Source organism: Rhincodon typus, chromosome 1 (assembly GCF_021869965.1).
Source record: "Rhincodon typus isolate 14 chromosome 1, sRhiTyp1.1, whole genome shotgun sequence".
Taxonomy (NCBI): Eukaryota; Metazoa; Chordata; class Chondrichthyes; order Orectolobiformes; family Rhincodontidae; genus Rhincodon; species Rhincodon typus.
Genome location: NC_063332.1, coordinates 173,651,709 through 173,666,712, shown reverse-complemented (window position 1 = coordinate 173,666,712; position 15,004 = coordinate 173,651,709). Strand labels below are relative to the sequence as shown.

Below are 15,004 nucleotides of genomic sequence, written 5' to 3'. Positions count from 1 at the left end.
TTCAGTGGTAGATGCATAGATTGGAAATATTGCACGCTGTTATTTACATGTGGGATGTAGGTGCTGAGCCAACATTTGATATTTTGTCCCTAGTTGCCCCTCAAGAAGGTGGGGGTGAGCTGCCTCCTTGAATTGTTGCAGTCCACCTGCTGTGGGTTGACCCACAATGCCATTAGGGAGGGAATTCCACGATTTTGATCCAACAACACTGAAGGAACAGCAATATATTTCCAAGTCAGGATGGCGAGTGGTTTGGAGGGGAACTTGCAGGGGGTGATACTAGTATGTATCTGCTGCCCTCATCTCCCTAGGTGGTAGGGGTTACAAGTTTGGAAGATACTGTCAAATGAGGTTGTGCAAGCTGTTGCAGTACATTTTGTAAATGGTACACAGTGATATCACTGTGCATTGGAGGGGGCATATGTTTAAATTAACAGCAGGGGACGCCTCATCCCAGCCAGTAAACAACAGTGCTACCAGCTGAGGATTCACATGGAGCTAATGTTTCAGAAGACCATGAATGAACAAGGCCATTTGGCCCATCATGTCAGTACTGTCTCTTTGAAACATGGCACCCACTCCGTTGCTGTTTCACCAGACATAGGCTTGTAAACTTACCCCCTTCAAGTACTTATCCAATTCTCTTCAGAAACTTTCAAATGAATCTGTTTCCTTTTCTGGCAGCACACTCCCAAACACAATCCATTTAACAAAAAGCCTTGCACATCACATCTGGTAACTGACTTTTCTATCGGTGGAAACAGTTTCTTCGAATTTACTCTTTAAAAGTCAGTTCTGATTTTAAACATATCTATCGGATCTCCCTTTGACCTGTTCTGTTGTCGGGAGCACGAACCCGGTTTCTCCAGTCTATCCATGTAACTGAAGTGCCCTGTTCCTGGTACATTTCAATGTAAAAAGGATATTTATCCTCAGACGATCAGTGAAAACATTGCAATGATCGCATTTCATCTTAAACATTAAATTATTCATTCCACAAAGAAGAATGGGAATTAAATGTTTATAGAATACAACCTTGTTCTGACCTCAAGATTGAGTAACTTTCTATTGTAATAATTCACTTGGATAATACCACTAAGAGCGACTGGGATCCACAGGTGTGGGCAATTCATATCCTGGGCTATAATGGGCAGGTAGATATATAAATGCATTTTCAGTATATTTACCATAAACCTCTCCCTTTGGCACTTAATGCTCAAGTTAGTTTCTTCTGCATTTGCAGTTTCTGTAACCATGCAACTGCATAATCAGATCCGAGGTAGCAGACTGCATTAGGAAAGTCCACTTCAAAGGTTACCCTAAAAGTCAACTTAATTGTCAATATCCTTTTATCAGGCCAGTGATGGCCTTGAAATATTGCTTCCTTTCCACTCTACCTGTGAGAAATAATGAGAGAGAAACAGCCCATTAATGGAAGAATTAAAGCACGAGAGTACTTTAATTCTGTATCCTTTTCTGCATTTATTCATGTGCATGATCATTTTTTTCAAGAAAAGGTTTCAAAGCACCTTCCCCATCCATTTGGCTGTCAGACTGAGGGAAGATCAGTAATTCTTTTGCAAATTTATATTGCAACTTTCACCAGAGATGTGAGGCAGGATCAAGATGAATTTACTCCAATTAAACCATATTTTATCAGCTAAATGAGTAATTATAGCTCGCGATGACCTTGTGATGGCATTTTTGAGGCATTAAGAATTTGGTGATTTAGGATTATTAGGGTAACATTAATTATTTTATGCCATGTTTGTTTTTCTAACAGGCTCTTAATCCAGTGATAAATGGGGAATTCTTACCTGAGGATCAGAAAGGTCTCCAAAGTACTGGCCAATTTGCATTATTTATAATTCAGTGGTTTTAGTTTCAAGTGCGGTAATCAATACTGAGAGCAGCAGACAGTGAGCCTTGAAGTTATGTTTCTTGTTAATATTGTGTTATAAGGAGCCAAGCTTACAAAACTGTTCCTGTTTGAAATTAGAGACAATAATAATTCCTGAAGGAATGGCGGGCACGAATAAATAAATTACCTTTGAGACCATTCCCTGCCAAAACTTCTCTACCTCACTATCTCTCTTTCCTCCTTAAAATTAAACTTTGTGACCCACCCTTTGATCACTATTTCTGCTATATCTTGGCCATAACGTTGTCGTAATGAGCAGTTCTGGCTTAACCAGAATCATGGAATAAATTCTGATCTTTAAATAAAAATAGTGGTCCTTGAATACTCTTATTAATAGGAGTGTAGGACGTAGGAGCAGGAGTAGGCCATTTAGCCCCTCAAACCTGCTCCACCATTCAATAAGATTCTCTTGTGGTCTCAGCTATACTGTTCTGCCTGTCTCCATAACCCTTGAGTACCTGATCCATCACAAATCTAATTCAGCCTAAAATAAATTCAATATCCAGGCCTCCACAGCGTTCTGTGAAAAAGAATTCTACAGTGTAATAAAATGTGGAAGCAGCAGTAGGCCATTTGGACAATCGAGTCTCCTCTATCATTCATGGGACCATGAATGATCTGATAATCCTCAATTCCACTTTCCTAACTTTCCCCACAACCCTTGATTCTTTTACTGATTAGAAATCTATCTTTCAGACTTGAATATACTTAATGACCCAACCTCAATAGCCCTTTGCGATAAAGAATTCCACAGATTCACTACCCTCTGAGAGAAAAATAAAATTCTTCTGCATTTCTGTCTTAAATGTGTAACACCTTGTTCTGAGATAATGCCCTCTCGTCCTAGACTCTCCCACAAGGGGGAGCAATCTTTCCTCATCTACCCTGAAGCCCCTGAAGAGTCTTAAATATTTCAATAAGGTCTCCTCTCATTCCTCAAAACTCCAATGAGTACAAGCCCAAACTACTCAACCACTCTTTAAGAAAATCCCTCAATACCCAGGGTGAGGCTGGTGAACCTTCTCTGGACTGCCTCCAATGCTAGGATATCTTTCCTTAGGGAAGGGGCCCAAAACTGTTTCCTGTGAGGCATGACCTTCCCCACTCAAAGCCATGCTGCCTATTGCCAATACATCCATATTTTTTCCAAATGTGAGTAAATCCTGTTCCTAAGAATCTTTTCCAATAATTTCCCTACCACTGACATAAGGCTCACTGGCCTGTAATTTCCCAGATTATCCCTGTTGTCCTTACAAACAACGTTGGCTATTCTCCAGTCACCTGGGGCTAAAGTGGATACAAAGATTTCATTCAAGGCCCCAGCAATTTCTTCACCTGCCTCCCTCAGCGTTCTGGGATAGAGCCCATCAAGTCCTGGGGATGTGTTTACCTTAACGTTTTTCAAAACATCTAACACCTCCTCCTTTTTTATACTGACATGCCCTAGAACATCAACATACTCCTCCTGAGACTCACCACCCACCATGTCCTTCTCCTTTGTGGATACCAATGCAAAATATTCATTAAGAACCTCAGCCACTTCCTCCAGCTGTACACACAAATTCTCTCCTTTGACTTTGAATGGACCTACCCCTGCCTAGCTACCCTCTTGCTCCTTACATATGTATCAAATACCTTGGGATTTTCCTTAATCCTGTTTGCCAAATATATCTCGTGGCCCCTTTTAGTCCTCCTAATTTCTTGTTTGAGTTCTTCCGGCTATCTTTGTATTCTTTGAGGGCTCTGTCTGTCTTCAGTTTCTGAAACCTTATGTATACCTCCTTTTCTTTTTGACCAAATTCTCAATTTCTCTTGTCATCCAAGGTTCCTGAATCTTGCCATCCTTATCCTTCATTTCCTTAGGAACATACTGGTCATGAACTCCAATCAACTGGCCTTTAAAGGATTCTCAAACGCCAGATGTGGATTTACCCTGACACATTCACTCCCAGATAACAAGGTGTAGAGCTGGATGAACACAGCAGGCCAAGCAGCATCAGAGGAGCAGGAAAGCTGATGTTTCGGGTCCAGACCCTTCTTCAGAAAAATCAGAAATTTCAGAAAAAGTTTTCTGAAGAAGGGTCTAGACCTGAAACGTCAGCTTTCCCGCTCCTCTGATGCTGCTTGGCCTGCTGTGTTCATCCAGCTCTACACCTTGTTACCTCAGATTCTCCAGCATCGGCAGTTCCTACTATCTCTGTAACAACATCCGCTCCCAAGCTAGATTCCTCAGTTTTTGCCCCATATTGTGGTGGTTGACTTTCTCACCAATTTAGTACTTTTACCTGCGGACTACTCTTATCTCTATCCATAAGTCACTGTTACTGAAATAATCCCCCATTGAAACTTTTCAATCACTTGGCCAGGCTCATTCCCCAGTACTAGATCTAGTATGGCCTTTTCCCTAGTTGGAATGTTCTTGGAATTGGGGTTCGAACCCCACCATGGCAGATGGTAGAATTTGAATTCAATAAAAATCTGGAATTAAAACTCTAATGATAACCATTGTTGGGGAAAAATCACCTGGTTCACTAATGTACTCTGGGGAAGGAAACTATAATCCTTACCTGGTCTAATCTACACATCACTCCAAAACCAAAGCAATGGAGTTAATAATTCCCCTCTGGGCAATTAGGGATGGGCAATAAGTGTGGGCCCAGCCTGCGACATATTGTCAATGAATAAAGAAAAATGCAAACCTGTCGTTTTATTAAAATTAGTTTCTAAGTTCAAACAGTACCAGGTAGTTCATCAGGATTGCAGTAATTAGTTTCAAACATTATTGGGTATTTCTTGGAAGCAGAGCAGAATTGATTGCCTTGCAATCAGGAGCAGCATTTTAAAAACATCCTCACATTTAGTGATGCCCCAACATTGTTTGTGGGTTCAGAGTCAGGATTCAAAGACAACTTCTTTCACATTCCCCTTGTAAACGCTAGGCACCCTTGGTGGAGGAGGGCACAGCACAATTTCATCTCTTGACTCGAGGGAGTTTGGACTGTAAGTGGTAATGAAGACTGTGTTGCTTTGGGAATGCTGTGTGTGTTGTGCTGCCAGGTAATGACCAGCTTGTGGTTGTGGTAGTTCATTGTCACAGTGAATCTTAATGAGACAAGACTTTTGATTAAAGAAAGACATTGTTTATTGCCTGAGGGACCTTGTTAAATGCCTTGTTTAGGAATTAGGCACAAGTTATCGGAATAAGTTAGGCATTGTTACCTGGATAACAGTGCTTTTCTGATGAAGGGTCTAGGCCCGAAACGTCAGCCTCTCTGCTCCTATGATGCTGCTTGGCCTGCTGTGTTCATCCAGCCCTGCACCTTGTTGTCTCTGCTATCCCAAGCTGTTCCACCTTATCCCCACTCAAGAGTGTACAATATCATCAGATTGGGTAGAATTTAATGCAGCCTCCAGCATTAATCTTTTCAGAACTGTCAATTTATACGATAAGATGTGAGATATTGGAGCAGACTTAGGCTATTTGGCCCATCAGGTCTGCTCCACCACTCGACCGTGACTGATATGGCACACACAAACATCATTGTGCTTTATGGGCCTGGTCCTAAGATGGGTGATTCATTTCAAACAGTCTCAGGGATAATCCATGTGGCATGCTCATGTTCTGCTCAGAAGTTTGGGGTCACAGGAACAGGAGAAAGTGATTCAGTCCCTTCACCTTACTTCACCATTTAGTGAGATTCTGGCTGATCTGTCTTCTAACTCCACATGTCTCCTCAAAGTATCTCCAGCAAAAATCTACCCATATCCATTTTAAAGTTACTAGTTGTTTTGGCATCAATTGACATTTGTACAAGAGAGCTCCAAACTTTTGCCAGTTTGTGTGTGAAATGTCTGGTGCTAATTTGTATCCCCTGAATCTGATATTTCCCAACGAGTGGAAATAGTTTCTCCTGATTAATCCAATCTTTTATCCTTAATATGTTGAAAACTTCAATGAAATTGGTGCTGAATCTTTCAAATTCTAGGAAATATGACCCTAATTTGTTCATATCTCTCCTCGCACCTTAACCCTTGGAGCTCAGGCATCGTTCTATCCTGCATACACTGTGAAGGTTGTGGGTTTAAGTATCACTTGAGAGATTTGAGCACAATATTTCTGCTAGTTCTGTCAGTGCAATACAGCATTGCATGTGAAGTTAAACTTGAACCGTCTCTCTCTGCACCCCCTCAGGTGTAAGATAATCCATTGACACTGTCAGGGAGTTCCTCCAGTGCTTTTGCCAACATGTATCCCTCACTCGCAGCAGAAGAACAGATAATTGGCTCACTGTTAACATTGCATTTACATAGCACTTTTGACAACCTCCGGATGTCCCAAAGCACTTCATGATCAACTAGGCACTTCCAAAGTATAATTACTGTGAAATGCAGGCAATGAGGCAGCCAGTTCTTACACAACAAGCTCCCTAAAGGAGTCACCACCAGATAATCTGTTTTTATGATATTGGCCGAGGGATAAGACTTTCCAAAGATGCTTAATCTGTCATTACTATCGATGATATCTATCTTAAAGTAGGAAAACTAATGCAGAGTTTTGCATTCCTTTTGTTTCAGAATGAGCCATACCCCACTCGGCAGTATAAAGGAGTGCATTTTGGTAACCGCACATCGAAACGGATGGAATTTAAAGTTCGTGAGGGCCCTGGACCTGGGACATACGATCTCCTGAAGTAAGTATAGTTTTTCTAGCAGCGTTGTTAAATACTATTTGTTTGTTGTCCATAAATTGCAGAATATTTATTACAATTATCCCTGATAGTTAGATCTACAGCACAATTAGGCTATGTTTGGATTATAGTATTGTGCAGTTCCCTGACGCATTAGACATCCAAGGTTAAAATAGACAGCTTCCCTTTTGGTCAGAAAATGATCCTCTAGTTATCATGAGTTATTTGGACTGGTGTCAATTTCAGAATTGCAATGTCTTCTATGTTCTGCCATTGTAGGCAAAAATCACTGTGTTTTCTCATTAGCATGCGCCCCACTAAGATGCACTGTGCAAAGACGATAGCACCACATTAATGGTCATTCACTTCTGAAAGAGTTAAATCTTCTAAAATGCCCTACATGATTTGGTGTCATAGCTTTTATTGTCGGAGTAATTGATACACGCTCAAAGATGCCCATCAAAATGGCCGTCTGCATTTGCCTGAACAGCTGTGGTGAAGTCAGTCACTGGAGAAAGACGCCTCTAAGCCAGAATGAATTGGTGACAGTGCCGCTCACATCACTACATTCTCTGTATAATAGTGTCACATGCCTACTAGAGTCGAATTTCCAAATCTGACAGTGGAGTTGCGGGGGGAGGGGAAGGGGGGGAAGCCCATATGCAGGGTCAAAGGGCATGAACGGGGGAGGTAAGCAAAGGCTGTCAAAGGAGGTTCAGCCATGGACGAGTGTAGATGGATAGCTCCTCAAGGTGAGCTAGTAAGGGAGAGAGAGAGAGTGGCTCTGGGCTGCCATGGGGGTTTGTGGTTGGGAAATGAAGGACAGGCAGTAGTTTGGGTGGGAGTGAGGACTGAGGACTTTCCTGTCGCCTGACAATAAGCAGCTCCCTTACTAAGTACCTAAGGGCTGGCTTACTCGACTCTCCCTCCAGTTGGAGTGGAAACTGCATCCATTGCTTGGTAGTGGCATTGCCACGATCCTTGTGCCACCTAGAAAGGGCATTCCTATGAAACACAGTCCTCTGTAAAAATTGACATGCTTAGATATGTTACCACACACCTTCAGGGCCATTACTTCCCGAGGTGAGATTTGAATCTAGACATTCTGGCTGAGAGGAGGGTCATGACAACTGCACCTCAAGAGTTTTTGACATTACAGATTGTATTTAACAATGACACTGAGATTAATTGCCTAATATCGCTGGACTGTTAATCCAGAGACTCAGATAATGTCCCGGCGACCCGGGTTCAAATCCCGCCACGGCAGATGGTGGAATTTGAATTCAATAAATATCTGGAACTAAGAGTCTAATGATGACCATGAATCCACTGTCGATTGTTAGAAAAACCCATCTAGTTCACTAATGCCCTTTAGGGAAGGAAACTGCCATCCTTATCTGGTCTGGGCTACATGTGACTCCAGACCCACAGCAATGTGCTTGACTCATAACTGCCCTCTGGGCCATTAGGGATGGAGCACTGAATGCTGCCGATCCAGTGACACCCTTATCCCATGAATGAATAAAGGAAAAAAAAAATCATTGCAGAATCCCAACAGTGTGGAAACAGGCCCTTTGGCCCAACCAGTCCATGCCAACCCTCAGGGCATCCCACCCAGACCCATCCACATATAACCCACACATCCCTAGACACTATGGGCAATTTAGCATGCACAATCCACCTAGCCTGCACATCTTTGGTCTGTGGGAGGAAACCCATGCAGACATGGGGAGAATGTGCAAACTTCACACAGACAGTTGCCCAAGGGTGGAATTGAACCCGGGTCTGCTGGTGCTGTGAGGTAGCAGTGCTAACCACTGAGCCACCATACTGCCTGGCTTTGTCAGTCTTTGTAACATAATGCACATTTTACTTAATGGAGAGGAACACTGCAATGGCACACTGGGGAGGCGATAGCCTAGTGGTATTATCACTAGACTATTAATCCAGGGACCTGAACAAAATCCTGGGGATCTGGATTTGAATCCAGCCATGGCAGATGACGGAATTTGATTTCGCTTAAAAACAATCTGGATTTAAGGGTCAAATGATGACCATGAATCCATTGTTGATTGTTGGGAAAAACTCCTCTGGTTCACTAATGTCCTTTAGGGAAGGAAACTGCCATCCTTACCCAGTCTGGCCTACATGTGACTCGAGACTCACAGCAATGTGGTTGACTCTTGAAGTGCCCTCTGGGCAATTAGGGATGGGCAATAAATACTGGCCTAGCCAGCGACCCCCTCATCCTGTGAATGAAAAAAAAACTACTTATGTTATTGATTGTCCAGCACTCAGTTATGCACTTTATAAATGTTGGGGACAATATCTAAACTCTACTCCTAAAGCACAGACCCCCATCCCACCTTTGCCCAGTTGCCCTGAGGGCCCATAAACACGGATCGGCATGCTGACTCTCCTCCAATGTTGACTTCCGGTTTCAGAGTCTTTGCCGTGCTCAAACCCTTGGAATCTGCACAGAGGAAAACAAGATTAGAGGGAAGGTAGTCACCCCTGCCTCCTCCCCACTTCTGATCCATCTTTAATCGCTCTGTCAGTTGTTGCTGGAGAGGTGGCACATGACCCCTGTGTCAAAAAGTTGGAGGTTTTAAGCCTCACTCCAGGGTTTCGATTGTATAATCCAGGCTGACCATGCCAGAGTCTGTGCTGATGGAGTGATGCACTGTCAGTGTACCTCAAATAAAACATTAAACTCAGGCCATAACAGGCGTCTGGGCTGCAGGGAGAAACAGCATCCCATCCACAAGAGCAGCGCATTAAACACATGAGATGGAAGTGCAAACGTCCTCCACACAAAGTCACTCTAGCGACTGTAACGAGGTCAGCCAAGTGGACCTCATGGAGTATGAAAGATAGTAGGAACTGCCGATGCTGGAGTCAGAGTTAACACAGTGTGGAGCTGGAGGAACACAGCAGGCCAGGCAGCATCAGAGGAACAGGAAAGCTGACATTTCGGGGCGGGACCTTTCTTCAGAAATCTTCTTCAGTATGCGTTCCCTGATTGGGACTTTTAATCTGGTCCAATCAGGGAGCCCTGGTTGACAGATATAAACAGGAGTGTCAGAGGTTCTGTTCACTCTGAGAGCTGCCTCTGAGGGGCTGGATCAGTGTCAAGGGCTCTCCAGGTGTAAATCAAGGGAGACTTAGTGATGGGATACCAGCCTCTGGGGAATTACTTCAGCAAGAATGGTCATTTTCAGTTTAACCTTATCGGACTTTAAATAAAGATACAAGCATTTCAGTCAAAACTGTGCAGCCTGCAGCTCTACAGAGTAATGCTGTGCTTGAGGCTGAACAGATTTTTGCAGTATCATCTGGTAGTCTTCCAGGGAACTGTGACAAGATAGTGATGACCTTAGTATTAACACTCGATTACTGCATAAAACATTACCATTGAAGGGAGTACAACGGGAGGGTTTTGCAGATAGTAGTGCACAGTGTGATGTTTACTGGAAGACTTTAATTTATACAGAAATCATTAAGGATAGTGACACGGATTAGTAGGGCCATTGCGAAAAAAAGGAATGAAATCACTGGTGTTAATTTTGTGGCTGGATATACTGCAGTTATTAAAACAGAAATACTCTGCTGGTCTAGCAACATCTGTGAAGAGAGAGACGGAGAGAAACAGAGTTAATGTTTCAGTTTGATGAGCTTTCTTCACAAATCTTTAACAGATGGGTTGTAGTGAATGGAACCAGGTTGACCTCATTGACTACGAGGTCATTGTTTGGGGTTGTTAACCTGGGCCAATCAGGAAAGCCCTGGGTCACTAATACAACCAGGAGATGAGAATCTCCTCAGTTGAGGGGACTGACTCAGAACTGGCTGGCCACAGCCAGTGTACTGTGCACAAGTAAATAAAGGGTGACTTGGTGTTGGGATACCGGCCTCTGTGCGGTTATTTCACGAGTCAAATGAAAGATCCCAGGTCTGAAACAATGGCGGGTCTTGACAGATACTACAGCAATGAGCCCTGATAGGTATCCTGTGGGACATCTTTTCCACCCCAACCCTATACCTGCCCCCCTCACCACCGCCCCAAGATCTCCCAATATCCTGACATCAGGGGTATTACCCTGGGAAGGGTAAACTGCTGATGGGAAAATTACCCTATGAATGGCGCTCTCCAAAAAGTTCTCCAAACCTGAGTTGGAGTTGAAGACTTTGGGGGTGTCTGACTGACTTATCTGGATAGTTACTGAAGGAATGTTGCACAGATTCAAAGCTACTATAGCTTCAGGGTAAGCACAAAACCGAGCACCACCAACCACCAACCATACCCCCCAGCCTGGTGCACCACTGACCTCATGCTGCTCATCCCCTTCACACGACCCTCACACACCACCCCCTGACAGCCTCCCGCCATCACCTACATCCCCCAACCCCTTACTCGACCCCTGACTTCAGGACTCCAATTGAACATGACGTCCCCACCCAACATGCCCTCAAACCCAATGCTGCACCGTCCCCCCTGATGTTCCCTGACTCTGATCTTATCATTCAGCTCCCCCGACCCCTCCAGTCCCTGACCCTGTCCCCAAACCCAACCAACAATCCCCCTCCCCATCCCCTGCTTCCCACCCTGACTAGACATGCCCCCTTATGGGTCTGCAATGCAACTCCTAGCCAATGAGCCTGTCTCATCCTCTCGAACGGCCATATGCTACCCTATCTGACTCATTCATACAGTCTCCCTCATTCCTCTGGTTCTCACTCTCCACAGATGCTGCTTAACCTGCTGAGTATTTTGTCTGTGATCTCTGACCAGATGGCAAAAGTTAAGCTATGAGCTGGTTCAATAGCCTTAATTTTCAAAGTTTCATATTCAAAGGACTTATTGAGTGAATAAAGCCACAGGGTTCCACTGTGTTGAATATTCAAAAAAACTTTACTTTGTAAAGTTAGAACAAAATTACAATCGACCATATATATATCCACATGCATAAAATTTATATTCGAACAACCAGAATTAACCTGAGGCAAATATATGAAACCAACAGACTATGGTTGAATACCTCACAGACCATACCAAATTGCAAATGCAGTCAAGTCAGATCCCATGGATTTCTCAACAATTCCCAGACATTAGTGACACTCTGGGTCATCAAATCTCATTAAAACTTTACAAGGGATTTCAGATCTTCTTGTTCGAAGGCCTAGCTTGGCATTATCTCAAAAGCCACTGCCTCGACAATTGCTAATGTTTGGGTAGTTCACCCATCTTTCCTGGTGATACACTCCCTTGGCTGTACGGAGAGGCGATGGCCTAGTGGTATTGTCACTGGACTGTTAATCCAGAGATCAAGATCATGTTCTGGGAACCCGGGTTTGAATCCCACTATGGCAGATGGTGGAATTGAATTCAACAAAATATCTGGAATTAAGAATCTAATGATGACTGTGAATCCATTGCCGATTGTTGGGAAAAACCCATCTGGTTCACTAATGTCCTTTAGGGAAGGAAACTGCCAGCCTGGCCAACATGTGGCCCCAGACCCACAGCAATGTGGTTGACTCTTAACTGCCCTCTGGGCAATTAGGGATGGGCAATAATTGCTGTCTAGCTAGTGACGCCCTCATCCCATTAATGAATTTTAGAAAAATTCTTGAAACTGCACTTGAGCACCTATTTGCAGATACAACCCCAGATTTTTCATGGACAGCTACCTTCACCAACCTAGTTTTACCGTAGGCTTCTCCAAGCTTTAACATTTCTTAGCTGCACCAAGCAAATACTGCTTGCGGATATCTTTCACCACTGTGCCCCCGCGTCCCCCCCGAAACAACTTTGCTAAACCAAAATATTAATTGCTCACAGGCTTCTTTTAAGTCTCTGAGAGACCTTTTCTGCATCTGAATTTCAAACCTTCACTGTGTTCACTGGCTTTCAGGGCTTCTCCTAAGTCCTAACTGTACCAAGATATCCAACAGCTACTGGGATCCTCCTGAGTCCTAACTGTAAAGGACTGGTGGTGCTCAGTCATATTCTCAGCAGGACAGTTATCAGCACTTCTCTTGCATGAAGTCTGCTCCTCACTCTCTCTGTGATTGTCTGAATAACTTCAATCCATGAACTGCTCTTCAGTAATGTTTGGACTGTTTTGAAGAAGCTATTAATAACTTTGCAACAATTCTTGCCCCTGTTGCTAGGCAGAACAAGATGTAGGAACCATTGGAACTCCCCATTCCCTGAATGGTGCAATATTCACAGATTGTTGGCTTGCACAGTATGAATAAATACAACAGAGAAAAAAAAATCCATCACAATTTCCAAAATTTTCTGTTTCTTTCAGATTTCCAGCATCTACATTATGTTGCTATTGTAGTGGGGAAGTTACTTTTACCTTGGATTGACTGAGCTTGTAATATTGTGAGGAGCTCTGGTTTCCAAGTAGAGATGTAGAAAAAGACATAGAGACACTGGAGAAGGTACAAAATGATGAACAGGTGTGAGAACACAACTGAAGGATTGCACTTTTTCAACAGGTTGTGAACAAGTTGGACTGTTTTCTCTAGAACAGAAATACCTCAGGAGTGATTGACTCAATAGATGTCTTCAAAATCATGAATAGGTTAGTTAGGGTAGAAATAGAGAAGTTGTTGGCCCTTCTAGGGGAGACCAGACAAGAAAGCTTAAACATAACTCACTCAGAGATAATAAGAACTGCCGATGCTGGAGTCAGAGATAACACAGTGTGGAGCTGGAGGAACACAGCAGGCCAGGCAACATCGGAGGAGCAGGAAAGCTGACGTTTTGGGTCGGGACCCTTCTTCAGAAATGGGGGAGGGGAAGGGGGCTCTGAAATAAATAGAGAGAGGTGGAGTGGGGTGGGGAAGGTAGGTGGAATGGTGATAGCAGGTAGGCAGTGGTGGGGATTGGTCAGTGAGGTAGGAGGAGCAGGTAGGTGGGAGAGAAGATGGACAAGTCAAGGAGGCGGGGATGAGAGGGAGGGTTGGTCATGGGATGAGGTCAGGGGTGGGGAGATTTTGAAGCTAGTAAAGTCCACATTGAGACCACCGGGCTGTAGGCTCCCAAGGCGGAATATGTGGCGCTGTTCCTCCAGTTTCCGGGTGGCGTCGTTGTGACACTTGAGGAGGCCCAGGATGGACATGTCACCCAGGGAGTGGGAGGAGGAGTTGAAGTGGTTTGCAACTGGGAGGTGTTGTCGAACTGAGCGTAGGTGTTCCACAAAGCGGTCTCTGAGCCTCCGCTTGGTCTCACTGATGTAGAGGAGGCCACATTGGGAACAGCGGATAAATATAAGATGGCCACTAATGAAAGTCATCATGGAATCCATGGAGCTATTGAGGGGGGATAGTATAGATGCAATTAAGGGGGATGGGAATTAGATGGGGAAAGGATTTGAAGGTTACTTGTGGAGAATGAGAGGAAACTTGTGAGGAGTCACAGTAATACAGAACTGTAGGCTGATACCCTGTTTGCAGGCTGGACCTTCTGTGTCATATAAATAGAAATGTGATATATTCACAACCGTTAGCTAAATATCTGGCTTATTTTGTGCTTCAGGGACAATGCCGTTTATTGTGAAAACCTGAACATGAAGAATAAAGATCAGAAATACGAATCTCACATCCCCCGATACCTTGATGCAGTTGTACAAGAGGAGGAAAAGAAGGTAAAAAGGACTATTGGAGAAGCTGGTTTCGCTTTCTTCATTTTTCACATAATCCAGTTTCTGTTACATTCCTAACTCCTCAGTCAGATGGCTTGCATCAGTTACACAGTTCTATCTGTCACACAACAGCCCATGACAATTTGTTACATCAGAGTGCACATTTATTTCACAAATGTCAGTCACGTCAGGAATTCCATTAGCCTCCTTTGTCAAAACGTAGAAACCCAACTTCTTGTGACATGTAATAATAGCAATGAATCTAGGTACTGTGCAGTGGGACCATTGAGAATTGGCTGAAGAGAGGGATAATATCAGTTTCAAAGCAGAGAATGCTTGTCTCATCACAGTCATTCCAAGCTCAGGAGGAATTTAAACCTAACTCTTCGGTGAGTGTTAAGAGGGACATACTTTTTTTTAATAGAGATAGTGGGAACTGCCGATTCTGGAGAATCTGAGATAACAAGGTGTAGAGCTGGATGAACACAGCAGGCCAAGCAGCATCAGAGGAGCAGGAACGCTGACATTTTGGGTCTGGACCCTTCTTCAGAAATGGGTCTGGAGAATCTGAGATAACAAGGTGTAGAGCTGGATGAACACAGCAGGCCAAGCAGCATCAGAGGAGCAGGAATGCTGATGTTTCGAGTCTGGACCCTTCTTCAGAAATGGGTTTTCTGTCACTGTTTTCTTTCACTGCAGAAATGCATTTCTGAAGAAGGGTCCAGACCAGAAACGTC

General features: G+C 43.8%; 1 protein-coding gene across 1 annotated transcript in view; it reads left to right on the top strand.

The window, feature by feature from the left end:
• The window catches only part of stpg2 (sperm-tail PG-rich repeat containing 2), a 311,631-nt gene that overhangs the window by 35,849 nt on the left and 260,778 nt on the right, over positions 1-15,004 (top strand). Inside the window, exons 5-6 of the mRNA XM_048612036.1 lie at positions 6,497-6,612; positions 14,162-14,270. Coding sequence (XP_048467993.1) covers positions 6,497-6,612; positions 14,162-14,270 — 225 coding nt within the window. The remainder of the gene's footprint in view (positions 1-6,496; positions 6,613-14,161; positions 14,271-15,004) is intronic.